Source organism: Barbus barbus (assembly GCF_936440315.1).
Source record: "Barbus barbus genome assembly, chromosome: 29".
Lineage (NCBI taxonomy): Eukaryota > Metazoa > Chordata > Actinopteri > Cypriniformes > Cyprinidae > Barbus > Barbus barbus.
This window is the reverse complement of record NC_136757.1, coordinates 6,996,054-7,023,181: the sequence shown is the minus strand read 5'-3', so window position 1 is coordinate 7,023,181 and position 27,128 is coordinate 6,996,054. Positions and strand designations below refer to the sequence as shown.

General features: G+C 38.3%; 1 protein-coding gene across 1 annotated transcript in view; it reads left to right on the top strand.

The window, feature by feature from the left end:
- LOC306849860 (calcineurin-binding protein cabin-1-like) overlaps nucleotides 1–27,128 on the top strand; it is a 107,827-nt gene that overhangs the window by 44,103 nt on the left and 36,596 nt on the right. Inside the window, exons 31-34 of the mRNA XM_079385226.1 lie at nucleotides 13,124–13,237; nucleotides 22,971–23,134; nucleotides 23,434–23,530; nucleotides 24,304–25,032. Of these exons, the coding sequence (XP_079241352.1) occupies nucleotides 13,124–13,237; nucleotides 22,971–23,134; nucleotides 23,434–23,530; nucleotides 24,304–25,032 (1,104 nt within the window). The remainder of the gene's footprint in view (nucleotides 1–13,123; nucleotides 13,238–22,970; nucleotides 23,135–23,433; nucleotides 23,531–24,303; nucleotides 25,033–27,128) is intronic.

The following is a 27,128-nucleotide window of genomic DNA, read 5'->3' as shown; positions in this document are numbered from 1 at the left end:
AATAAAGAAGTAAACTCTGTAACCAACAGGTCACTCCATAACCTGGGAAGTTTATGTGCATTGGGAATCATATATTTTTTTGACTAAAGCCAAGGTAACACTCATTTTATGTACAGCACACAGTGAATCCTTTGTTTAAAATTTGTCGATCGCACGTCTCCAGTGAAGCTGAGCTCTCCTCCTGTCATTATTCTATTCGCACGAACCGACCGTCACTCAGAGAACACACGATCATACAGGATACAAATGCTCACTTTATCAGATCTCACAGCTGGATCCAACTAAGTCTGCAAGGTTTGTGAAATTAAATGTTTATTAGACATTTAAAGATCTGTTTAAATGGTATAAATGCATATTTGCTGAATACTGATGGTAAACGAGACAGTATTATGTTTGTTTTCTGTTATTAATAATATAAAATCAATTGTTATAATACTTTTTTGTATACCTTTTAATTCCTTTGTTTAACATTCTATCTGATTATTAGACAGACTTCTATCCATATTAGAAAGAACTGTTAAACTGTGACAGCAAAAAATGAAGAGGGAGAATGTGAGCGTTGTGTGCTAAGGTGCTGCCGTTCTCAGCGCAGTCAAAATAAAAGTCCTGCCTCGAACACATCGGCCAAACAGAAAAACTTATCGGCCGATGCCGATAGTTGAAAAATATAGATATAGATATACAGTGCCCTCCAAAAGTATTAGAACAGTAAAGACAAAATTGCTGACATGGCAGCCCAGACCATCACTGACTGTGGGTACTTGACACTGGACTTCAGGCATTTTGGCATTTCCCTCTCCCCAGTCTTCCTCCAGACTCTGGCACCTTGATTTCCGAATGACATGCAAAATTTGCTTTCATCCGAAAAAAGTACTTTGGACCACTGAGCAACAGTCCAGTGCTGCTTCTCTGTAGCCCAGGTCAGGCCCTTCTGCCGCTGTTTCTGGTTCAAAAGTGGCTTGACCTGGGGAATGCGGCACCTGTAGCCCATTTCCTGCACACGCCTGTACACGGTGGCTCTGGATGTTTCTACTCCAGACTCAGTCCACTGCTTCCGCAGGTCCCCCAAGGTCTGGAATCGGTCCTTCTCCACAATCTTCCTCAGGGTCCGGTCACCTCTTCTCGTTGTGCTGCGTTTTCTGCCACACTTTTTCCTTCCCACAGACTTCCCACTGAGGTGCCTTGATACAGCACTCTGGGAACAGCCTATTCGTTCAGAAATGTCTTTCTGTGTCTTACCCTCTTGCTTGAGGGTGTCAATGATGGCCTTCTGGACAGCAGTCAGGTCGGCAGTCTTACCCATGATTGCGGTTTTGAGTAATGAACCAGGCTGGGAGTTTTTAAAAGCCTCAGGAATCTTTTGCAGGTGTTTAGAGTTAATTAGTTGATTCAGATGATTAGGTTAATAGCTCGTTTAGAGAACCTTTTCATGATATGCTCATTTTTTGAGATAGGAATTTTGGGTTTTCATGAGCTGTATGCCAAAATCATCAATATTAAAACAATAAAAGGCTTGAACTACTTCAGTTGTGTTGTAATGAATCTAAAATATATGAAAGTCTAATGTTTATCAGTACATTACAGAAAATAATGAACTTTATCACAATATGCTAATTTTTTGAGAAGGACCTGTATATAAAAAATTGCACTCTAAATATTAACAAAAACTATAATAGTATATCAGTGATACTGAATAATGCTGATTCTTAACTTTTGCTATTGGTTGAACAGGCCAATGAGTCTTATATGTTACTCTCAGGCTACATCCACACGAAGTCAGATCTTTCCCTATCCAATCTTTTTTTTTTTCCCTCGTCTCAAGAAATATCTGCGTACACACGAACCCACGAAACCGACACAAAACGATGTAGTATACATGCCAGACCAGTATGTGGCGCTGTAATTCTGCCACAGAGATGCACTAAAAACGGAGAAGAGGACTTGGACTATGTAAACCTTGTGCGCTGTATACAAATGAACATAGAACAATACATTTATTAATCTGTGTTAATGTTTGTTAATAAAGACAATCGCTCAGTGTTTGTTCATGTTGTTGTTGCCATTACGTGACATAGAGTGTCTGACTAGGGTCGAGACGTGAGCTGATGACATCATCGTTTCACAAAATATACGGATTGGCTGTACACACGAAAACACAAGGGTGCCGATTTCAGATTTGTCCACTCTGGGACCCAGTTTTGAAAAAATAGCGATTTCACGCTCCCAAAACGCCGGATACATCTGGACAAAACGCCAATTCGATACGAATCAGATTTTTGCGTATACAGCTCAGTCTCATTATTGAAGTGCAAAAAATTGCATTAAAAACATACTAAATTACTATTTACAGATGTACTTTACTGTTTAATATGCAGTATAGTAATAATTTAATAAACATTCACATTATACTAATCAGAATGATATTTTCTCAATTTACAGTAGATCACTAAGGCTTTGAAGCACGCTTAATTTTCTTCGTGCAGACTATTTCTCATTGGTCATGTACAAACTGCATGTTTCAGGAGTGACAACCGGATTTAAATGTGGGAGCGAGCCCCATAAATTATCGTTCCATGTTTGTACGGAACTGCTGTCACTCTCGCATTTTTAACCATAGCAACATTTTTGGCGTCTTAAGAATTAAGCCATTTGGTATCTGCCATTTTTTGGCTAAAGACTCTTTTTGTACGTCGATTTTAACTAAACTACCGCTGATAGACGTGCTGTGTTGTGTTTATGCTCGGGAAGCTGCTTTAGAGAGCGCTGTCTTGCAGTGTTGCCATGTCCTCATATTTACAAGCGCTTTTAGGCATGTTGTTTGGTCTTAGCTCATAAAGCTTGGCATTTTATGGAGTTAATAAAGTAGTCTGTTGCGGATATGAGATATATAATTTTTTGGTGTTATAAAACATCAAGCATTTGGGTGTTTTAGTGGGTTTTTTTTGTGCTTGTCCTTGTTTGTTGTTTTTTTTACTGTGAAGATCTGGCAACACTTACACTTTACTGCAGGGCTCGTGAGCGCAACTAGCCCCGGGTCAAAATGTGCTAAGGTTATTTCTTCTTTTACTGTTATATTCTTGCATCTCTCATACAGATGAAGACACATTTCTGAAGCGTGTTTAAATACGCCATTAACAACTAGTTGTTCAGTTCCGTACACACTGATATAGAATTTCTGTAAATGCAGTTGTCACTACCTGTATTTTTCGGGAGTTAATGCGGTTTTCGAATGCGGTTGTCACTTCTGTATTTTAGTGAATTATATGTGTACAGCACACTTAAGGATTAAGGAGTAGGTGAACTGACAACCGAATTCAGCTGCAGTGTGTACGTGGCCATTGATTTGAAGTGTAACCATGACATTTCTTGACAGTGTTAATGAGATTCACCTTAATTAGTCTCACCCTACACTTGTCAGTGTCAGAGTTGGGCCACTCAGTGTTTTGTAATCTCCACTGTATTTATCATTTTAAAAAAATCATACTGCAAATGGCTTGTTGTCTCTGTATATAACACTGTAAAGTGTTTTGACACAAAAAAGATACGCATATGCTTTATAACGACCATTTACCGTAGAAGAACATCGGCATCAGCAGATATGTGTCTATCTCTAATGCTAACTGAGCCAAGAGGATGATATCATTTTCACCAATGTGTGTGTGTTTGAAGCCTATGCACGGTGGATGCCACTACCTACAGATATTAAGACTGGGCATTAAAAACTGCCCACTCGCCTCACGGGCGCAAAAAGAGCAGTAGTGCCAAGTTTAGCGCAGTGCCAGAATGTTGTGTAACACCCCTGACCACTAAACAAACCACTTACACTTGCCTGAAGCCTAATATATCCACTGCAGTTTGTTTTTGACTTGTGGTTGATATTGTAAGTCGATAGCTGTGCACATTGGGTCAGTGGGGATTCCCCATACTTACTTCACATATGTGGTCAAGTCATGTAAAAACCCGTGCTAAATAAACTTCCTGCTCAAATGGGCTCAAGTCCTTTGTTAGGCACAGCAGTGGCATGCATGTAAACCCTTCAGATGTGATATTATTAATGCAGGATAGGAGGAAATTAAGTACTGTATTGCTATTATAAAAGTACTTAATCAAATGAATATGAAAAAATTTTAACATTTTTGATTCATTTATTATCAGTAGCTGTTAATATATTGTGTGTTTTGTATGGCTGTTTTAACCAATCAGCACCCACTATCATAACTATCCATCTTGTAATTATTAATTTAATTTAGGGCTGCAACTAACGATTATTTTGATAATCGATTAGTTGGCCGATTATTCTTTCAATTAATCGGATGAATTAGTTTTTTTAATTTTATTGACAAAAAACACACTATTCCACATTCTGCCCAATGTCCTTCAAACTATGAAAACATACAGTGCTTAACAATTTATTACACCACCTGTCATAAAGAGAAAACACAAATATTTTAGGAATCTGTCAAAAATGGTTTAAATCTAAAAATGTCGTTGTTACAGCAATAATTATATTATAGCATTATAAATAGCCTACTACTGTTACTAAAGAGCTTACGCATATTGGAGGACTAACCAATATAGAAAGCTAAAACATGATTTTGGTAATCACCAATATTATTAGTTTAGAGCAGCTGTGGCTCAAACCTTACATAATTTGTTAAAAACCTTACATAAATTTGCTTTAATAAATTTGTTAAGCATTGTATATAGTGAGAATAGTTTAAATCTCTATTAAAAATTAAAATAATAATGATAATACAGACGAATAAAAACACAAACTCCGTGTACAGCAACAGGTAAGAGTAATATTCTGCAGGACCATTATGTTCACTTTGATCACAATCACCTCTTACTGTAATTTCTTTATCCTGTAAAAGGCGGATATATGAAGCGACTGATATTCATATTCAGAATTGCACACTGTTATCTCTAAACAGTTCCTACTCTCATAAAATACTCGCACTGCATGTTGACTTTTAAACTTGAAATGAACTTTCAACAACAGATGTTTCAGCGCATGTTTTAAACTTAACAGACTGTAGGGAGCATGTCAATCGGAACACAGTTCATGCACGTAGCGCTCTTCTAACGAGCTGGTTGTCTGATTCAGGTGTTAACTAAGCGCGAGACATGCAAAATATTTATAAAATTTGGATTTGACGAACAATTCTTGGTCCTAGACCTTCCACAAAATATATAAATACAAATAAATACATTTAGACCACTTAACTTAATGATTGCTATCAGGATGTGTAGAGACTTGCAACCAGAATAACAAAAAATGTTTCTGAAGACAATCACCTATTGCACCTTTAACTCTAGATGCTAATTGAGTTTGAGTTGTAAGAATAACAGTCTGATGCCCACTGAAGTGACGTGAATGATTTACATCAAAACATCTACAAAAGGAAACTTTTATTTATGGCAAATTCACCATGAACTGTATACCTGGAATATCTATTAGTATTTTTTCCACAGAGCTCCATATGGCGACGTGTGGATTTTTCTTATTTATTTTTTGAGCCACCCAGATGCAATATAGGAACAAAATCACGATTTGTATTGATGTGTTTTGTGACGGAGCATTTCAGACTGACTCATCTTGCGTATGATGCTGCAAATGACATGCCATCCTGCACTTTTTCACTGATATGCAAGAAAAAATGTCATTGTCGTGATGACAATTTTTTTTTATCAATGCAAAATTCAGTTTCATGGCCAGTATGAAATATCTGTGGTTGGTAAGTTTTCTCAATTATTTCACCATTGCCAGTGACGTGGTAATTTTGGGCCCTGCCTGGAAGCATATTGCAGCATTTGTTCATAATAGAAACCAATATTTTAAAATCATTGTCATACAGTCCCTGCATGTGATTATCTCTCTTTCTTCGTTGAATTTTCTATGAATTTTTTTCTCCCTTTCTGCTGAACAATAGCGGATTCCTTTGTAGCAAGAAAGAAAATGTTAGTTTTCTTTTCTTTTTTTTTACTGAAAATTGATATATTCATAGCCATGTGTAAAAATATCAGTGACTGCTTAATGGAAGAGGACACTTGAAAAGAAAGCAAAGAATTATTGGTGGTATTTCTTTCACAGTAGGGTAGACTAAAGCCTGTACTCTGTGATAATGACTGCTGGCATAACCTTACATATCCAGCCTTTTGCTCTCTTTTCTATTTTGTTCTTTCTCTCACTGACATATCTTGAATTATGATAACTAAACGAATGCTTCACTCCAGTATGACAGTTTTGTTATCGTTTACTCACACTCATGTCATTGCAACTTCCTATCTTCTTTGATACACAAACAGTGAATTACTGAAAATGACAAAAGTATCATATTTCATATGATTTATGCACTATATTTCAAGCCTTCTGAAGATGTATGATAGCTTTGTGTGGGAAAACTGACTGAATGTTATTCACTGAAGATCATGAGTTCATATGAGAAAAGTAGCAATTGCCTGGTTCTTTAACAAAAAGTTTTTTTTTTTTTTTTTTTTTGTCAGATGTTTTCAATGAATTGTTTGATCCAGTTCACAATAGAGTGGGGGAACTATGACGTCACTTTGTAGGCGGATCGGCTGTTAGCATGAAACTGGTTCCCTCGACAAAAAGCCAATAGGATTTTTCCAGTGGCTTTTGGATTATCACAAAAAATAAGCTCTGTGTTCAATCATAGTTCATGAAACTTACTCGTTTCATCAAGATAACTTAAAGGCTAAACTTAGGCTATAAACGAACTACTGCTCCACGGTCACTCGCCTTCAAAGTCACCACCACCACGATACCGACAACTTTCTCAAACTTATTTTTAACGTTCAGTGAAAAAGATTTACTCTGTATATGAGTTTTAATCCACGCTACATGAACCTTTTCATATAAACTGGAATAAATACAAAACTAGAGCCAAACTGAAATGAGTCATTAGTAATACATAGTACAGTGAATAAATGAAATAATCTTAACTAAAGGACATTTAAAACCACTTATTTCTGTACATTTCAAAATAAGTATCCCCGCGTATTTAATCTTTTAAATAACAGCAGAGTGCGCAAGTTTTTGGATATGGTAAGATTAAACTTATTTTAGTGAACAAAGCACCACATTTGAGCGATCATTTTGTTAGGGTGGGTACACAAAATGTTATTTGATCCTTGCTTCTAGGAAATCGTCAATCTATACGCTTTCTAACAGCTTCATGTGGTCGTAAACATTTCATTTTAACGTGGCTTTAAGCACTATGCATCATTAAAGTTTCACTTTCACCAAGTAAAGCCGGTAAATGTGGTGTTTACATGGATTAATCGTAATAAGAGTTTACCTTATGGTACGAACCCAGAGTCTCCGCATCAGTAAGCAATAAAACGATCATCTTCCCTCCGAAGACATGTCGCATTTCGGGGCAAAGCACAAAAAAAACATTGCCGAACAACAATATAAAATGCGAGAAACTATTCGTTGGTTATTCTAAAATTAATTGTATTCAAAATTATACTACGACTGGAAAATACTGTAAATTGATAAACTGTTCGGCGTGATGACGTTGAATGTCTCCGACAGCGCCTGTAGTCCCATTTAGCAACTTGTTAGCAACCGTCTTTTTTAAGAAACATAACAGTTTAAAAAAAATCACGAGTGTGGTGTAACTGGTGTGTTTTATGTCGTAGAATACAACGTGAAAGTATCTTGAGCCTGTGTGAACCACGGACCTTATTTAAGCGATTTAACCAAAATCCCATTCAAAAAACCCATTGACTCTGGGACGATGGAACCGGAAATGCTAAAATGCTAACTCGCTTCCAGGTTTTCGCCTACAAAGTGACATCATAGTTCCACCACTCTATACCCATCCCAATGATTTATTCACAAATCACAATGGTTAACAGCTCATTGGAGAGGAAGATTATCATTGAATAATGGCTTTAATTCAATCTACAGGGCTCCAGACGTGGTTTTGTTCCACTACTGGCCCGTTTAATGTTTCTCATACACAACAGAAATGGCAGTGTTTATAGGTTAATCAAACTGGCAGGGATGATTATTACTGAATAATGACTTCACATTTCAATCTATTATATGAGAAGACTTTAAATAAATCAGATGAACTATTGTTATGGTGCTTTTGCATCCTTTTTTGAAGCTTGAAGTTTCAGTCCTTATTATGATTGCATGCTCAAGGAGCCAATACATTATTCAAAATTTCTATTACATGTCAGATTTGGAGTCACTATATAATCTCTCTCTTTCTCTGTGTGTCTCTCTCTCTCTCCATTGCATGTGTGTTTGTGCACCTTTCAGACACTTTCTTACCAAACGGACTCACATATGTCATCTCCATCCCTTCACACTGAGAAATCTGTCTGATCTTTGAGCAGAGATTGTTCAGCTCTGAAATTTAATCACCCCACCATGACAAGCCAGAGATTTCATAACCGCCACAACACGTTTAATCGCACCCAACACGTTCCCAAGGCGAAAGCATGGAAATTTAGCTCTCGGATTTAATGAATGGCCCCAAACAGTGTTTGAGCTCTCATTTGTACAGTGTGTGACATGCAGTGAGCGATACCTGCGTGTCTGTATCTTAATAAAGAAGTCAAACTGCAGCGCTCTGATGTTATGTGTTCATTAATGATGAATTAGTGGTGTGGAAGTGGATTTGATTGGATGATACAGTGTAATTATATTGGAGTGTCACAAGAGTTTTGATTAGCTTTCAGTCTTTAGCCATCTAACGGGAGATGTTTGTCTATATTTTAAAGTTGTTTCTGTGTTTTCCTGGGTTCAGTAAATCAATTCATTTAAAGTTTTTATGTATAGAATAACTGGATGGCATGCTAGGTTAGATTGAAATTTACAGTATTGTATTTGCAGTTCCACAATGCAATGTGACTTGACCGATTTCCAGTGTGACAAATTAACACGCAGGCTGTGTTCGAAATGCCATACTATCATACTACTCTTACTATTTCTGCAGCATGCAGTATTTATGCTGCACATAGTATGCAAATTTACTGTATGCATGAAATACCCGAATTACCTACTATATTTGCCAGAATCTGCTAAATATAACTCAAGTACACTGAAATCAGTACAGAAGCTGTGTTCCGAATGGCATACTATCATACAACTCCTACTGTACTGTACATATACATGTAAACTACAAACTATCATTGTGCATCTAAAAATAATATCATTAGTAGGACATAAATTGTACTTTAATCTCTACGGCACTTTTCCGATCAAGTCAAATGACGTCACCTTTATCTCTATAGCGCTTTATACATTGTTTCAAAGATATTACATAATAATATTAATATTGCAGTAATATAATACATAATAAAATGTATAAATAAACTTAATATTTCAATTAAGCAAACAGAATTCAATTCCACTGTCAAGCAGCTCTAAAATGTGTATTTACTCTAAAGACAAATAGACTAATTTGTTGTCAGAGGCCATTTACATTTACTGGCTGCCATAAACAGCACTGCAAAAGACACGTGTATTTCTGTAGAATCAGTGGCACAGAGAGTAAAAGACGTGAGACGTGTGCTGTTGATGCGAGCGATCCGAGTTCGGTCCTGCCTTTTGTCAAACTCGTGCAACTCCTTTTCCCATCACATACCAGACCAGAAAGGCATTTATTTTCAATAAAAAATTAAGTAAATATTTGAAAAGTGGACATTAAATGCCTCATTAATAATACAGTGTGCTTAGCTGTAGGTAGGTTTTTGTCCCAATAATGTGGCATTCATCAAATTAAATTTATGATAATTTACACTCAATATGTTATTGCATATTGTTCATGCTGTGTTGAATTAATGTTTGTGTTTGTCATGTGACAATTAAGCATACTACTCTGAAACATTTGTTGCTTATTGTATACTGTTTCACACACTATTCTTTAAAAAATAGTAGGTAGTATGCACTGTGTACTGGGCAGTAAGCAAGTGTGCCATTTCGAACACAGCCACAGTGTTGCCAAGTCCCCAGTCTTCCCGTGGAATTGAGCTACTTTTATACTGTTGCCGCATGTCGTTTTTTTTGTTGTTTTTTTTCAGTCCGCAGGTTAAAGCGAAACCCTTGCCCCCCAGAACGCAATTTTGTTTGCCAATTTGCCCTGGAACACTAATGACCTCATTTTGGCTATGATTGGGCTAGTTTTGAGTAGCAATTGGGCTTGTTTTATTAAACAGACCTGGCAACCCTGACTACAAAAAGAAATTATTCAAAATTGGACTAAAAAACACACACACCGTGAACACACACCCGGAGCAGTGGGCAGCCATTTATGCTGCGGCGCCCGGGGAGCAGTTGGGGGTTCGGTGCCTTGCTCAAGGGCACCTCAGTCGTGGTATTGAGGGTGGAGAGAGCGCTGGACATTCACTCCCCCCCACCTACAATTCCTGCCGGCCGGAGACTCGAACCCGCAACCTTTGGATTACAAGTCCAGCTCTCTAACCATTAGGCCACGACTTTCCCAGTTCACATACTGTTCACTTTAGTACACTTCAAACATTTATTATTACTTGCTGCAAACTCTTTGACAAATGTTCAAAAACAATCAGTAGGCAGTATACGGTATGCACAACCTGCTCACTGCAGTAAGGACTTGTGACACTACAGCCTACTGCATGTGTCAGTAATGTAGCATATTGCAGTTTGAAATGCTTACTACCTAATGTAAACCTTTTTGAGAAACAATAGGCAGTGTACAGTCTGTACTATCACTGCAAGCTTTACAGTGTAGCGCAATACAGTTTGAAAAGTTTATCACTACCTAGTAGGCAGTATGCAGTGTTTAACTGCATACTTCATTAAAATCACGTGACACTGTAGTTTGAAATGTTTTTCACTATCTACTCCATACTATCATCACATACTACTTTCTCAAAACTAATATGTAATATGCAGTATGTACAGTGTCTCACAGAAGCGAGTACACCCCTCACATTTTTGTAAATATTTTATTATATCTTTTCATGTGACAACACTGAAGATATGACACTTTGCTACAATTTAAAGTAGTGAGTGTACAGCTTGTATAACAGTGTAAATTTGCTGTTCCCTCAAAATAACTCAACACACAGCCATTAATGTCTAAACCGCTGGCCACAAAAGTGAGTACACCCCTAAGTCCAAATGTCCAAATTGGGCCCAAAGTGTCAATATTTTGTGTGGCCACCATTATTTTCCAGCACTGCCTTAACCCTCTTGGGCATGGAGTTCACCAGAGCTTCACCGGTTGCCACTGGAGTCCTCTTCCACTCCTCCATGATGATATTTACGGAGCTGGTGGATGTTAGAGATCTTGCCCTCCTCCACCTTCCGTTTTGAGAATGCCCCACAGATGCTCAATAGGGTTTAGATCTGGAGACATGCTTGGCCAGTCCATCACCTTTATCCTCAGCTTCTTTAGCAAGGCAGTGGTCGTCTTGGAGGTGTGTTTGGGGTCGTTATCATGTTGGAATACTGCCCTGCGGCCCAGTCTCTGCTTCAGTATGGTCGCAGTACATGTTGGCATGTACATGTAGACCCAGACCATGACACTCCCACCACCATGCTTGACTGTAGGCAAGACACACTTGTCTTTGTACTCCTCACCTGGTTGCCGCCACACACGCTTGGCACCATCTGAACCAAATAAGTTTATCTTGGTCTCATCAGACCACAGGACATGGTTCCAGTAATCCATGTCCTTAGTCTGCTTGTATTCAGCAAACTGTTTGCGGGCTTTCTTGTGCATCATCTTTAGAAGAGGCTTCCTTCTGGGACGACAGCCATGCAGACCAATTTGATGCAGTGTGCGGCGTATGGTCTGAGCACTGACAGGCTGACCCCCCACCCCTTCAACCTCTGCAGCAATGCTGGCAGCTATTTCCCAAAAACACTCTATTTCCCAAACACAACCTCTGGATATGACTCTGAGCACGTGCACTCAACTTCTTTGGTCGACCATGGCGAGACCTGTTCTGAGTGGAACCTGTCCTGTTAAACCGCTGTATGGTCTTGGCCACCGTGCTGCAGCTCAGTTTCAGGGTCTTGGCAATCTTCTTATAGCCTACGCCATTCTTTATGTAGAGCAACAATTCTTTTTTTCAGATCCTCAGAGAGTTCTTTGCCATGAGGTGACATGTTGAACTTCCAGTGACCAGTATGAGACAGTGAGAGCGATTAACACCAAAATTTAACACACCTGCTCCCCATTCACACCTGAGACCTTGTAACACTAACGAGTCACATGACACCGGGGAGAGAAAATGGCTAATTGTGCACAATTTGGACATTTTCACTTAGGGGTGAACTCACTTTTGTGGCCAGCGATTTAGACATTAATGTCTGTGTGTTGAGTTATTTTGAGGCAACAGCAAATTTACACTGTTATACAACCTGTACACTCACTACTTTACATTGTAGCAAAGTGTCATTTCTTCAGTGTTGTCACATGAAAGGATATAATAAAAGATTTACAAAAATGTGAGGGGTGTACTCACTTCTGTACTATCACTGCATACTGCATTCAAGTCACATGACACTGTAGTTTAATACATTTAGAAATGCTTATCAATACCTACTCCATACTACACTACTATAGTATGAAATGTTTATTGCTACCTATTCCATACTGTCACATTATTTACTCAAAAATAGCATGCAACATACAGTATGTACTATCACTGCATACTGCATTAGTCACGACACTGTAGTTTTATACAGCTAGAAAAGTTTATTGCTACCTACTCCATGCTATCACATGATACTGTAGTTTTATACAGTTTGAATGCTTATTGCTAACTATTACATACTGTTTTTCAAAACTTGTGGGTGGTATACAGTATGTACTATAACTGCATGCTACAATGAAGTCGTGACAATCTACCATAATGCGTTTAATTGAGAAGTTTATCCTTATCTGCATACTCTTTCACATACTGCCTACAATTTTTTTTATTAGCATATGCTGCACTGTTAAGCAGGACTCTAGTTTTCCATCAAGAGTGTGTGTGCGAGTGAAGAGGTCAGGCTTTCCTGCAACTTCACTCATTCAACTTCAAGTCATCACACGCTCTCTTGCCTTCCTGCATGCAGAGCTGACTGAATATATTTGTGTTTTCACAGAACCTGCAATGGGCACGAGACGTGTTGCTAGGGAGCAGTGTCCCATGGCAACAGCTGAAGCACATGCCGGCACAAGGACTTTTCTTCGAGAGGAATAAGACCAATCTGTTCAACGTAAGTAACATATGCATGCAGCTGTGCTTATATGTCAAAGTTCACCGTATCACAGCTACAGCGTGATCCAGTCTGGAGATATTAGTGATGTGTGTATATCTGGCAGAGCGAGTCTGCTGTTCATACACGTGTGTGATGTATGTCATCATGAGTTCCTGCGATTCAGTGCAATAAAATCCCTTCACACACACACACACACACACACACTGACATAAATCCAGAGAGATTACGACTCCTCGCTGAAAATGCCCTAAACTGGCTGGATTTACAGTCCTCGCTTCACACCATGAGGCAGACAGATGGCATCACTATGGTGTGTGTACATGTGTTGTTGCTGTTTTGCCCAGTGGCCTTTTGGCACATTGGTACAGTCCTCACAGAGCAGAGTGCAGGCCGTAACATTAGTGTTGTGTTAGTGTGTCTACCTTTGGCTGTGGGTGCGGTCGCTGTGAGGAAGCAGCCTGTGGCTTTGTCAGTTTTGGCACACGGCAGTATAAAAACACTCGGCGTCACTTCTCACTGGGCTTCAGAGCTCTGCCCACTAGGATACATCAACCTCGTGCCCACCTGTTCTCAGCTTATGGGAAAATCCTCACATACACAAGCAGCATCCGGTCCAGGGCTCATGGAAACTTCAAAAGCTTTTGCATTTTAATCTCAAGTTGTTTCAAACCTTTTTTTGAGTTGTCCTCAACAAACTCCTTTTTCCAAAAACCTTTTTTTTGAAGAATGCGGATAAGTTGATGGTAGCCATTGACTTTCATAGTATTTTTTTCCCATACTATAGAAGTGAACAGCTACCATCAAATGTTTTGTTACTAACCAAAATTTCAACAAGTTTAGAACAAATTGAGAGTGTGTAAATGATGACAGAATGTTAATCTTTGGGTGAATATTCCTTTAAATGTATAATTAATGTTACAAAATAAAGTGCAGATTAAAAATAGAAGTTAAGAAGTATAAATGCGCTGCACACACTCTAATATTTGGGTTGCACTGTTCTGGAACAGTGTTGTAAATACAACTTAACCACTGATTTCTAGTTGTGTCCTCTTTTGGAAGCCCAAAAAAAGTACTTTCGCTTTCACAACGAAACACAGCATCTCCAGGACAGGGCGCCGGCGGCAGCAACAATACTACAGCGAGAATAATAGTTCCGCCGCCTTTCATTGCGTATACATTTCGGTGGTGTTTTTCAAATTACTTGCATTACTTACCACACCGTGACACAGACATGTGGGGGCGTGTTTGAATGAGCCGTTTTAGGAGGGCGTGGCAGAGTTTTAACTTCTATAAAGAATATCTCTTTGGTTTTAAGACTTTAGTCTTTGAAACTTCAGGGATCTCATCTATGCACAAACATCTTGTAATACTCCAAAGAGAAAAGAAAACTTGAAATCGCATCATAAGACCTCTTTAACAGTTTTTATCTGCACACTCAAATGCTCATGAGATATATTACGAAATACAATAGCGATATAAAGTTTGGATAATTTTCCACTGCACACCTGACTGGGCTAGGTATGGCAACTGCCATACTCTGCCATACGGAAACGCTGCCCCTGGGCTCAAGTTTGTGTAAGAAACAGGAAGCAAGCAGAGTATGGCTGTTTCTAAAGAATGCAGTGCCATCTGCTGTTCTAAACTAAGCTCAGAATTCGATGCATTCGGAAAATCTCAGAACTGAAGGCTGAATAATTTTTCGATTTGCGATGCATCGATTTATTTTCCCAGCGCTACTTTTAACTACTTTTTACTGTAATAATTTAAGACTTTTTACATAAAATTAATAATAAAAAATAAATTATTTTATTTTATTATACTAATAAAAATAAAAATAAAACTAAAGTTTTAAAATAAAAAACAGTGAGAGTAAAGAGAAATAATAATAGTTTATAATAAAAACAAATAATTATAAATTTAATTAATACTATTATTATTCAATATTATTATTGTTTTATTATTTATTAATAATAAAGTTTATATAAACTTACAATTGCAAGATTAAGCTATACTTCGTGTTAAAGTTTCAGTTTGAAGAAACAAAGCTGAAATAGCCACCTTTTTAAGTATTTCTATATGTTTTAATCAATTAGGTTAGGTTAACCTTAACCTTATGTCCAAAAAATATTATTATTTAAATGAAAAATATTGCTGTCATTTTCTCAGTTGCGCTCCGTTTGATTGACATTTATGCACACGCTCATTGAAGCTATTGAAGTTTAATGACAACAGCGACATTTAATCACTGTTATGACAAGCTGCATTGGCAAATGGGAATGCTTGAATTCTACGAATATAACAGTGAAATGTAAATTATGTCCTGCTGAAAAACCTCTCAACTGTGTTTAGCCACACAATCACAGCCAAAGTGCTTGTGACAGCCACATCTGGACTCATAAAACTATATTTTATGACCTTCCTAAAGGATTTAATATAAAATGCCCCTGTTTCTCTTGCATTGTACGCTTTTTTGCCCCATTCTTTGACCACTTTCAAATGTAATTTTCTTTACATAGAAATGGTACTTAATCGATAATGGAATTAATTTTCTTAATAAACAAAATTCTGTCAATGTTTCAGTTAAAGTCAGTTCATTGTTGATTCAGTAATGTCATCGTCCAGCTCAGTTCAGTTCTCATCCAGTAGTGTCTGTGCTAACAAGTTGATAATATTGCCAAATATTAACTGTCCCCAAATAAGCAAGCCAAAGACAAAACAAACTCCTTGGAGGAAAAACCAGGCTCAGTCGGGGTGCCAGTTCTCCTCAGGCCAGACAAAACAACATGGTGTAGTTTAATTCGAGGGTGCAACACAGGTCAGTCTGTGGACTGGTATCACTCAGAACATTCATCCAGTTAATTGACCATTTTCCCTGTTGATCAGTTGTTGCATGTATGTAACCTTTTATTTGCACCGTTGTAGAAGGCTTGTGAAATGAAGAGAAAACAAAGGAGGACATACTGTATATTTTGTTGTGTCATGAATCACATTGTCATTTCCTGTTTCTACAGAACAGGAGAGGGGGAATCGTTGCCTTTGTGTATGTGAGTGAGTGATATTTACATTTACATTTACATTTAGCAGACGCTTTTATCCAAAGCGACTTACAAATGTGGACAATGGAACAATCAAAATCAACAAAAGAGCAATATGCAAGTGCTATGGCAAGTCTCAGTTAGCCTTTTTTATGAAACAGATAGAATGCAAAAAGAATAGAGAAGCTAGTGTTCTTTTTTTTTTTTTTTTGAAACAAGCAGTTAGTAAATGAACAGAGTGCAAGTCTAAAAGGGGCAAGTTTTTTTTTTAAGAATAGAGAGTGATATGGGTCAGGCTGCTCTAGTTTGCCCTAGGCTCTGGCAGTATTTGTTGGCCTAAGCCTTAAATGCATGACAAAAACACAAACACAGTTTCTTTCCCATGTCCACACACACTCAGGCATATGCGCTCGCATATGTAGCCGCCCACTCTCCTGCTCTCACTGGACCACTGGCCCGAGCCACAGAATAGCTGCCTGGGTTTGGTTTGGTTTTATTTAATTTCATTTTATTTTACAAAAGCATTACTGTCCAGGTTTCTTTAGCTGTCTGCCTGTGGCTCTTTCTGTCTCAGCATTTCTTCTGAGTGTAACGAGTAAAAGTGTGTTTGACAGCAGGCTGAATGACATGTATATGCTGTGCTTCATTCTGAATGTGTGAAGTGCTGGTATGTGAAAGTTCAGTCGTAGCAAACACCTGAGGTTCACATGTAGAGATACGGTCAGCACGATTTGCATCGTGACTTTTCTGTTAGCAGCAGGATGTTGGAAATGCCAGGTGTGTGTGTGGTTGTTGTTGTTGTCACAGTGGAAACGCACCAACATTAACAGAGGGAGAAGGGGAAATGAGAGCTGTATGGCAGAGATACACCTCTGCACTGTCTGTGCCTCAGTGACTGCAACAAACATTTCTCCAGCTTCTTGTCTCCTCTCGTCTCTCTTCTTGTCTTGTCTCCTTTCTTCTCATCTCTTTTCAATTTTTTCTTGTCTCTTCTCGTCTCCTGGTCTCTTCTTTTCTCTAAGCTCCTCTCATCTTGTTTCATCCCTTTCCTTTTCTTATTTTCTTGTCTCTTCTCATGTCTCACCATGTCTTCTACTTTTCTCAGATCGTGTCTCATCATCGTCTTGTCTTATTTTCTATTGCCCTTTCACTTGTTTGTCTTTTCTTTCTTCTTGTCTCTCTTCCTCCTTTTCTTGTCACACCTTGTCTCAGCTAGTCTCATCATCTCCTCTCGCCCGTCCTAGTCTCTTTTTCTTTCACCACTTTTCTTCTCTTGTCCTCTTTTTGTCTCATCTCTCTTGTCTCTGTTCTGTTCTCTTCTGCTTTCTTCCTCTTTTCTCAGCCTGGCTCACTTCTTCTCATCTCACCTTGTCTCTCTTGTTTTCTCCTGTGTCTTCTCATCTATCTTCTCTTATATTTCTCTTTCATACTTGGTCTTTGTTTCTGTTCTCATCTAGTCTCTTTTCCTCTCATCTCTCTCATTTTTCTTGTCTGTTGTGTTCTTGTCTCTACTCCTCTATCTTATTCCAATCCCTCACCTTGTCTCCTCGTATCTGTGTTTGTGTTCATATACACCCTTTTCCCTTTGACCCACACTAACATCCTGTTGCATGTTTTCTCTCTCCTGTCGTTCACCTCTCTCTCTCTCTCTCTCTGTATGTTTGTGTGGGTGTGCACTGCTGGGCTGAGAAACAGAGTCCGTCTTTGATTGGCTGGCTGCGTTCTGAAGGGGCCGTCTCTCCGCCTGTGTTCAGAGAAGGAGCGAGAGCACGGGGAGGGAGGGAGAGAGAGCACGAGCGAGCGCACTGGGGTCAGAGCAGAGAAAGAGAAGCGTGGGCGTTTTGTTTTGCGATGGCAAGGCTGGAAAGAGAGGAGAGCAAGTGCTCGTCTGTTTGAGGCACACTCGTTCAGCCATCGCTCCTTTTCTCCTCCCTCCACACACGTGCAGCCCACTCCCTCGAGCCTGGACTTCAGCTCGCCGTCTCTCGCTGGAATCAAAACATCCCATTTACTCACACACTTCATACAGGCAGAGAGTGGAGTAGCTCTCCTCGGTGATGGTGAGTTTCTTCCTTTTGCTTTTCCTGTTTAGTTTCCTTTTCCTTCTGTTTTTGCTCCTGGAATAAAAGGTGGAAAGGAAAAGTGTCAGCAAAGTGTCAGCTTGTTGTTTCGTTCGGATTTGGTGGAAAGAGCCAGTTGAAGGTTGGGAGAGCAGTGTGTGAGAGTTCAAGGAGTAGAGCAAGAGAAAGAAAGTGAGCGTTTGAGAGCACTGACTCTGTCACGCGTGACGCAGATAATAGTTAACTAGTCCTGCGTTTTGTCAATACGAGCGGCAGTAATGACCAGAAATGGAGTGATGAAGTGCACTGGATGAGTCAGAAAACTGGGAACCTCCTTCCTCCTGGTTCCTGCTTTCCTTCTGTGTTCCTCAGTTCTGGAGTGGGGATGCTTCTTTAGAGACTATAATTCTTGACACTTTTAAAGTAGGCGAGGTTGGGTGTTTAGGGGGAATCCCTGAGGTAAAATTCACAAAGTGTCACACAAATCTTGTTTCGCTTAATCAGTCAAACGTGTTGAATCGGAACTGCTTATCAGAAACATCTTGCAGCGTTCTTGAAATTTCCACATCTGCTGGTTTGCGCTGCTCATATTGAAGGCTTTCAAGAAAGCGCTTTTCTTTCTTTTCTTTTTTTTTTAACTGGTGGAGGAAATTTAAATCATTTTAAACTCTTTTTGCAGTTTGTGCAGAAAGGACTGGCCTCACATGGTTAGGGAAGCCCTGCGTCTGCTGGGCTCAATTCAGTGATTTTGCTGTCAGATTATATTGATCGCATTAGGAGTAGCTGTAGGCCTGAAACACATGACAGCTTGCTCTTCTTTCTCTGGTCAGTCGACTTTAGTCTAAAGGCTGCACGAAGTAAATTTGTATGGTTTGGTAGCTTTTTTATGAGTAATCATTTCAATAATTTGTGTCGTTGTACGTCATCTTAAATCTTCAAGAGCTTTTTTTAGTTGAAGTCAAAAAGTTTTCCTTATAATAATGGAAATATGCTAATCAGAAGCAGATGATTGGCTAGATTCATTCTTGTTAGTCATCATCATCAGGAAGTTTTGGTTGCTGTGAAAGCATTGTTTTTGTTTTTCCCTCTCTTTTTTTATGACCAAACTCATATAAACATAGCTATTATGTATTTGTTCACCTCTGGAGGTGTGGGGATTCCCATAAAAAAGAAATGGAGCTCTTAGTGTGTCAAATTCCAGAGCACTTGCCTGTTATACGTAACCTTTTGAAAGGGACACACCATTCACTCCCATTATGCCTCTTCTTTTTGTAAACAATCTTGTCAGTCTGTGATGCAAGTTTTCACTGACACAAAAAGCCACACTGATATCAAATGCTGGTGAAGTTCAAAACAAGTTGATGAAATGACTGTCACAATAGTAGCATCATTTTTGCATTTAATCTAAAACTCATTTAAATACAAGCTTCAGTGGTATAATTAAGGCTGGAGTTTGTTCTTCAAGACATTATATATTTAACTCCATTACATTTACACAGTTAATGCATGCACCGGTCAACACAGGTCAGAATAGTTGTAACTGAACGAAAGTTAAGCAATGCTATAAAACGGCTATAGTTATTTAGGTAAACAAACTTTATGAACATTAAAGTAAACATTGACTGGGAATTATGTAATTGTATTATTCTTGCAAACCCACATCTTGTAAACTTGCTGATGAGAAGTGCAGTTGCTGCAGTGCAGGAATGACTGAGCTCATGTGTGTAATCTGACCGTAAAGCCGTGTTATTTGGACTGTAACACAGCGGTTTGAGGGTCCTGTGCCAGAGACCTGTCTAATAGCATTCCATCTGTTGATCCATCTGGACACGCCTCTTTCCCATATCCGTCCATCAGGATACACTTCCTCCTTTCTCTTTCCTGTATCCATCCGTCTACTGTGTCCTGCTGGAGGGACTTTGGGTAATCCCTGCAGTGAAAGGGCAATACGCTTTCTCACACACACACACACACACACACACACACACACATATCTAAAACTGTGTGTTACGGCATTAGCCACTGATGCTGGCCAAAGCTGGGTGATATATGTTTAATATTTATGGTATATTTAAAGCCGCTTTTTTTTATAGTATTAATAATAGAAAATTTCACAAATAATTACAAAGAATCTGTAATACACTGAAAATCTAAAGTACAAAGACTAAAATGGTATTTTCTTGTAAAACGCAGTAATCTTTTATTTTCAACTTTGAAACATCTTCTTTTTTTGTTTTGTTTTACTAAAATTGCTGTTTGTTTTTATAATGATATAAATAAAAATAGTTATATTGTTATTTTAGTGAAGAAGATTCTGGAAAACATGCCTTGATTATGTTTAACTATATTTATTATGTAAGTGATTTAATAAACCGATATAATAAAATCTAAATAATATAATATTAATAAACTGCCTCCATTAAACATTTTGAATCTAACTGGCTACAATGTTTGTCAAAATTGCTCTGATTTAAAAATACGTAAATTAAAAATATAGATGCATTTGTTTAGATACTGTATATCGCACTGGCCTATTTAAAGGTAGAAAATAGGCAGAATTTCAGTGCTTTACCAAAATATGAAGTTTATTCATTTCTTTTAATCCATCCTCCAGCTAAATTGAATTGCATTTCCAATGTATTGCAAGTGTGCATTGTAAATAAATGTTAATCCGTAATAAAGTATTGAACCTATTTACCTTATTAATCCATGTTCCTGCTCTTATTATGAACGAGTCACCATGCACTGTAGTCCAAAGACAATTTTTTTAATATCTTTCATCATAATGTACACTTCTGGTCAAAAGTTTTGAATAATTAAGGTTTTTAATGTTATAAAATATATATTATACTCACTAAGGCTGCATGTAAATAAAAAATACTGCAAAGGCAGTCATATTGTAAAATATTACTACAGTTTAAAATAAACTTTTTTTATTTTAATACATTTTAAATTTATTCCTGAGATGCAAATGATGATGATTACTCCAGTCTTCAGTGTCACATGATCCTTTTCAAAAATCATTCTAATAAGCTGATTTGCTCTATTATTATCAGTTATGCGCTCAATTATTAATAATAGTATCAATGTTGAAAATGGTTTTTGGAAAATGGATTCTTTGATGAATAGAAAGTTCAAAAGAACAGCATTTGTTTGAAATAACATAATAAATGTATTTACTGTCACTTTATTAATTTAATGTGTCCTTTTTAAATAAAAGTATCAATTTTATTTGTTTATTTAGCACAATCATTCAGTTTTCACAAAAATATTGAGCAGCAAAAATGGTCAGCATTGATAATAATAAGAAACATTATTAATAATTGAGCAAATAATAATAATGAATACTATTTGAGCAGAAAATCTGTTTTGCATCACAGGAATAAATTACATTTAAAGTGTATTTAAATAAAAACTGTTTTTCTAAATTGTAATTTTTTTTATTTAAATTGTATTTGAATAATATTTACAGTTTTTACTCTTTATCAAATAAATGCAGCCTTGGTGAGCATAGAACATTTATTTCAAGCAAATCATAATTATTTTCAAACTTTTGAGTAGTGTATAAAGAATGATTTTCTTGTTCGGCTGATTCATTTCTCCTCTCAAATCACCTGACTTTAGTCTATGTTATGCATAATTGAATCAATTCTCAATACATAAAATCAAGCCCTGGCCAACATTTTTCTTGTTAAATATTTTGATTATAGAAGTAAAATGGGTTTCAAACACCATTTCACATTGGCTTTAACACGTTACTGTGATATTGTGTCATACTTCAAGATTCTCTTCAGACTGTTGCTCCACCATGACAGTACGGTAGATGATCTAAAAGAGAAAACGGGAAAAGGAAGACAGTTTATGCTAATGTCTGCTATTGCACGGTTGCAGTCATCCTGAGAATGCACCGTACTGTGCTATGAGTTCTTTCACAATGCAATGCCACGTGAAATCGAGCTTGCATAACTAGAAGTGTCTGCGTAGAGTATGTTCTCTTGGCGTCTTCATTAGTTTGCCTTCTCTGTTCATTGTCAATAGCTCTGTTTAGTCTGCTGTTTTCCAGCCAGATAGACTTTGCACACTAGACCAGCACGACTGGAGGGAAAGATGAACAGCTCGAGATGAAGCAGAGGGCTAGAGAGATGGATCGAGAAAGGGAGAGAGAGTGGGTTGAGGCAGATTTCTCATCAGTGGGCAGATTTTCTTCATGGCTGGAGACCAACACATCAAGAGCCAACAGCAGATGGCCTTACAACAATAAAAAATTCTTCACTTCTCCATTTTCTCTCATTTTTACCTGTCTGAAGTCGTCTACTCATTCTTTCCGTATGTTTAGCTCTTGTGAATGTTAATGGACTTGCCTGGAGGTTTGTTTTGCGCAATCGGAGATGTTCGTGAAGCACTGAATTGAGTTTATAATTGGCCCTTATATATTTTTTGGACTGTGCTGTAAAGAGGAGCTCAGCAGTGGCCTTGGTAACATCAGTTTTCCTGTGGAGATGCTGGCTTGTTTGGCAAACGAGACTGGAGCCAGATCTGACAGCCAGTGCCGGGCTTAAAGCTGTCCTGATGCCTCAGTTCATGCAGACAAACTCCTCTTCTCTCTGCTAATGGCTCTCTCCTTCTCTTCCTCAGGGCATCTGGCGTATTCCAGTAGATGAGATCGATCGTCCTGGCAGTTTTGCATCTCATATGAGCAGATCCATCGTGCTCTTGCTGGATGTTCTGTCTCAACTGAAAGATCATCACACTTTATTTAAAATCTCCCTCATGCTTCAGAGAACCCCTGATCAGGGAAAGTAAGACATTGCAAGTATTTATTTATTTATTTTTCATTTAATTAAATGTGCATATTTATAACAGGAAATGGAGTGACGTAGCTTCTTGAAATGTAGTGTTCCCAAATGCTTGTGAAAAATTCAATTAACCTTTTCTTGCAATTTTGTTATGAATTTTGTTTGAAAATATGAAAATGTATAGCATTTCATGCAGTTATAATTTTTTTTGTACGTTTTCCTATTTTGTTATATATGAAGCATATGGCATGAAGCATTTTAATGCAAGGACATATCATATCTTTTTATGTTGTGTGTTATAGGAAGTACTTAAGAGATGTGGACCGACAAGTATTGGCAAAGCGAGCATTTTTATTCACTGTAAAAGTGCTGGAAGACAATCTGGATAAACTCACAGGGGTATGAAAGCTACATTTGATTTGGTTTGTTTTTCGAAGGGCTTTTTTCCATTTTGTTTTGTTTTGTGTTTTTTTTTTAAATATATATATTTAGGTTTGGTTTTATAATGATTTAGTTTTGTTTTCATTGTTGTTTTTCTTTTGTTTTGGTGTTTTGTTTTTAAGGTTTTATGTTTGTTTTTGTTTTTTGCGTGTGTCTGCTACTTTTTGTGTTTTGTTTTGGTTTTAGAAGGTTTTATGTTTGTTTTTGGTTTTTGTGTGTGTTTGTTTCTTTTTTTGTTTGATTTGTTTTTAGATAAATTTACTTTTTATTTTGTATGTGTGGTTTTTGTTTTTTTGTTTTAGAAATAGAAGCTGAATAGCGGCCTTGCTAGCATGTGTTTCCTATGGAGACACTGCCATGTTTGGGAACTGAGACTTAAGCCAGATCTGACAGCCAAGGATACGCTTATGTTTGTGCTAACACATTAGTTAATGCCATCCCGGCTGCTCAAAGAACAGAATGATAGCTTCACTCAACTTAATGCCTGTGCTTCTTTTTCTAGACATTTTACATCGAGTTAAACCAGATCCAGGAGTGCAAAAATTTTCCTTCTTCATTCCTGGTGTCACAGCCTTTTTAAAGTTTGCTCTAATCATAATATATTGCTTTCTGTCAGCAGAATCAGCCTTACTTACATGTGTTACTTTACATGCGCCACCTTAAATGTGGTTTCTTTGTCACATTTGTTGTGTGAAGATGTCTAATCATATCTGTATCATTCTCTTTTTCAGGTAAGTGATCCCCCTAAACCGTCTACCACCTCTATGGGTGAAATGACCACTGCGGATGTGTCCAACCGGCCCCCTGGTGTGGAGGACCCCAAATGCTCCCACACCACCCAGCCTAAAGCAGGACTCCCCGACACCCCCAAGGCCACAGGAAGTGAGGCCGGACCTCCCGGCATGCCTCAGCAATGTTCAGCTACTCTTCAGCTCTCCCTGGAGCCTTTAAATCAGGCGACAGAGGCCGCCGCTCACCCTAGAGAAGGTACTTCAGCACTTGTAGAGCCTATGGAGCTTGGCCCCGGATCATGGCCGGGTGCCTCAAAATTCCCTCAAACACCTGTTGAAACCAGACCACAGGAGCAGGGGTTGGCTAAATCAGCAACAGAGGAGGCCGATAAGGCTCCAGAGAGCAGTCGGGCGTCTGAGCTATCGCTGGAGGAGTTGAGCATTAGTTCAAAACAGCAGCAGCTACAGATTCAGGTGAACGCAGCTAAAGGAGCACTTACTATAGTCACAACACCAACAGCCAGCAACCCCACACCTCTACCCAGCACCCCTGAGGTGGGACAACAGCAGAGACCCAATAGGAAGAGGAAGCTGCTGGATGACGTGGAGTCGGGCAAGACGCTGCTTTTGGATGCGTACAGGGTGTGGCAGCAAGGTCAGAAGGGCATGACCTACGACCAGAGGCGCATCGAGAAGATCATGTCCGAGACCTACATGCTGATTAAACAGGTAAGAAAAGATGCAAGTAGGGCTTGGGGGTGTGCGATATTGACAAAATGAAATCTCACTTTTTCCTGGAATTTTGTTTTTAATAATATCGATAGACATCAACTTCTCAGTAAGGGGTGACATTTGCCACCTTAAATTGATTTTCTGGGCTTTTTTACTTTTATGATGCCAATTTTTCTAGCCTTGTTCGATGTATGCATCATCTTCTGTATCAAATTCTTACATTTAATCAATAACTTGAGCTTGAATAATAAGACACTGTAGGCCAGTGTTGGGCAACTTCGGTCCTGGAGGGCCGGTGTCCTGCAGAGTTTAGCTCCAACCCTAATCAAACACACCTGAACCAGCTAATCAATGTCTTCAAGATCACTAGAAAGTTAAAGGCATGTGTGTTTGATTAGGGTTGGAGCTAAACTCTGCAGGACACGGCCCTCCAGGACCGAAGTTGCCCATCCTTGCTGTAGGCTGTTAACAATAAGTGAAAAAAGTGAAAGTGACGTGACATACGGCCAAGTATGGTGACCCATACTCAGAATTCTTGCTCTGCATTTAACCCATCCAAAGTGCATACACACACACACCGTGAACACACACCCGGAGCAGTGGGCAGCCATTTATGCTGCAGCGCCCGGGGAGCGGTTGGTGGTTTGGTGCCTTGCTCAAGGGCACCTCAGTCGTGGTATTGAGGGTGGAGATGGTAGAGGTGGGTGGAGTGCTGTACATTCACTCCCCCCACCTACAATCCCTGCCGGCCCGAGACTCAAACCCGCAACCTTTGGATTACGAGTCCGACTCTCTAACCATTAGGCCACAACTTCCCCCATAAAATTAAGTCATTATCAGCAAAATCCATTTTTGCACTGCTGAAGTGGTGCAAAAGCTGCATCTAAAGCGGCATTTTTTACACATGAATCTAAAACCACCAGTAGGTGGCTGTAATTAATTGTCTTAATGAATGTGTCATTGGAAGATTCATTTAGTTGCTTCGTTCAGACTGTGGATTTATTCAGGAAAAAAGAAAGTGACTATCATTATGAATAGATCACTAAATCATTGATTCGTTCAGAAAAGAAACACTTCACTTCTGTTTGTTACTTGGCTTTTTTTAAACTCCTTTTGTTCGTGAAATAAAAAAAAAAGCAAATTAATGACAAATTTAACACAATATTAACTTCTTGTTTACTGGACTGTTATATAACTGGTATAAAATGTTATTTTTAAATTATACTATTACATAAATGTGTAAAATCAATATCACATTTACAGTTGCGCTGATATTTTTGGGGAAAACTGCACACTTGCTTGTGTGATTTTGTTTAACTATCATAAAGAAATATGACAAATACATATATGTGACCCTGGACCACAAAACCAGTCATAAGAGTACATTTTCGAAATTGAGATTTATAGATAATCTGAAAGCTGAATAAATAAGCTTTCCATTGATGTATGTTTTGTTAGGATGGGACAGTATTTTGTTGAGAACTATTTGAAAATCTGGAATCTGAGGGTGCAAAAAAAATCTAAATATTGAGAAAATCGCCTTTAAATTTGTCCAAATGGAGTTCTTAGCAATGCATATTACATTTTTGCTGTAGGAAATTTACAAAATATCTTCATGGAACATGATCTTTACTTAATATCCTAATGATTTTTGGCATAAAAGAAAAATCAAGAATTTTGACCCATGCAATGTATTGTTGGCTATTGTTACAAATATACTCCAGCGACTTAAAGGAACACTCCCCAAGAGTTAAACAGTTGAGTTTTACCGTTTTTGAATCCATTCAGCCGATCTCTGCGTCTGATGGTAGCACTTTTAGCTTATCTTAGCATAGATCATTGAATCAGATTAGACCATTAGCTTCTCGCTCAAAAATGACCAAAGAGTTTCAATAATTTTCCTATTTAAAGCTTGACTCTTCTGTAGTTACATCGTGTACTACGACCGACGGAAAATTTAAAGTTGCGATTTTCTAGGGCGATATGGCTAGGAACTATACTCTCATTCTGGCGTAATAATCAAGAAACTGCCGTACCATGATTGCAGCAGGCACAATGATATTACGCAGCACCTGAAAGTAGTCCCCAGCTAG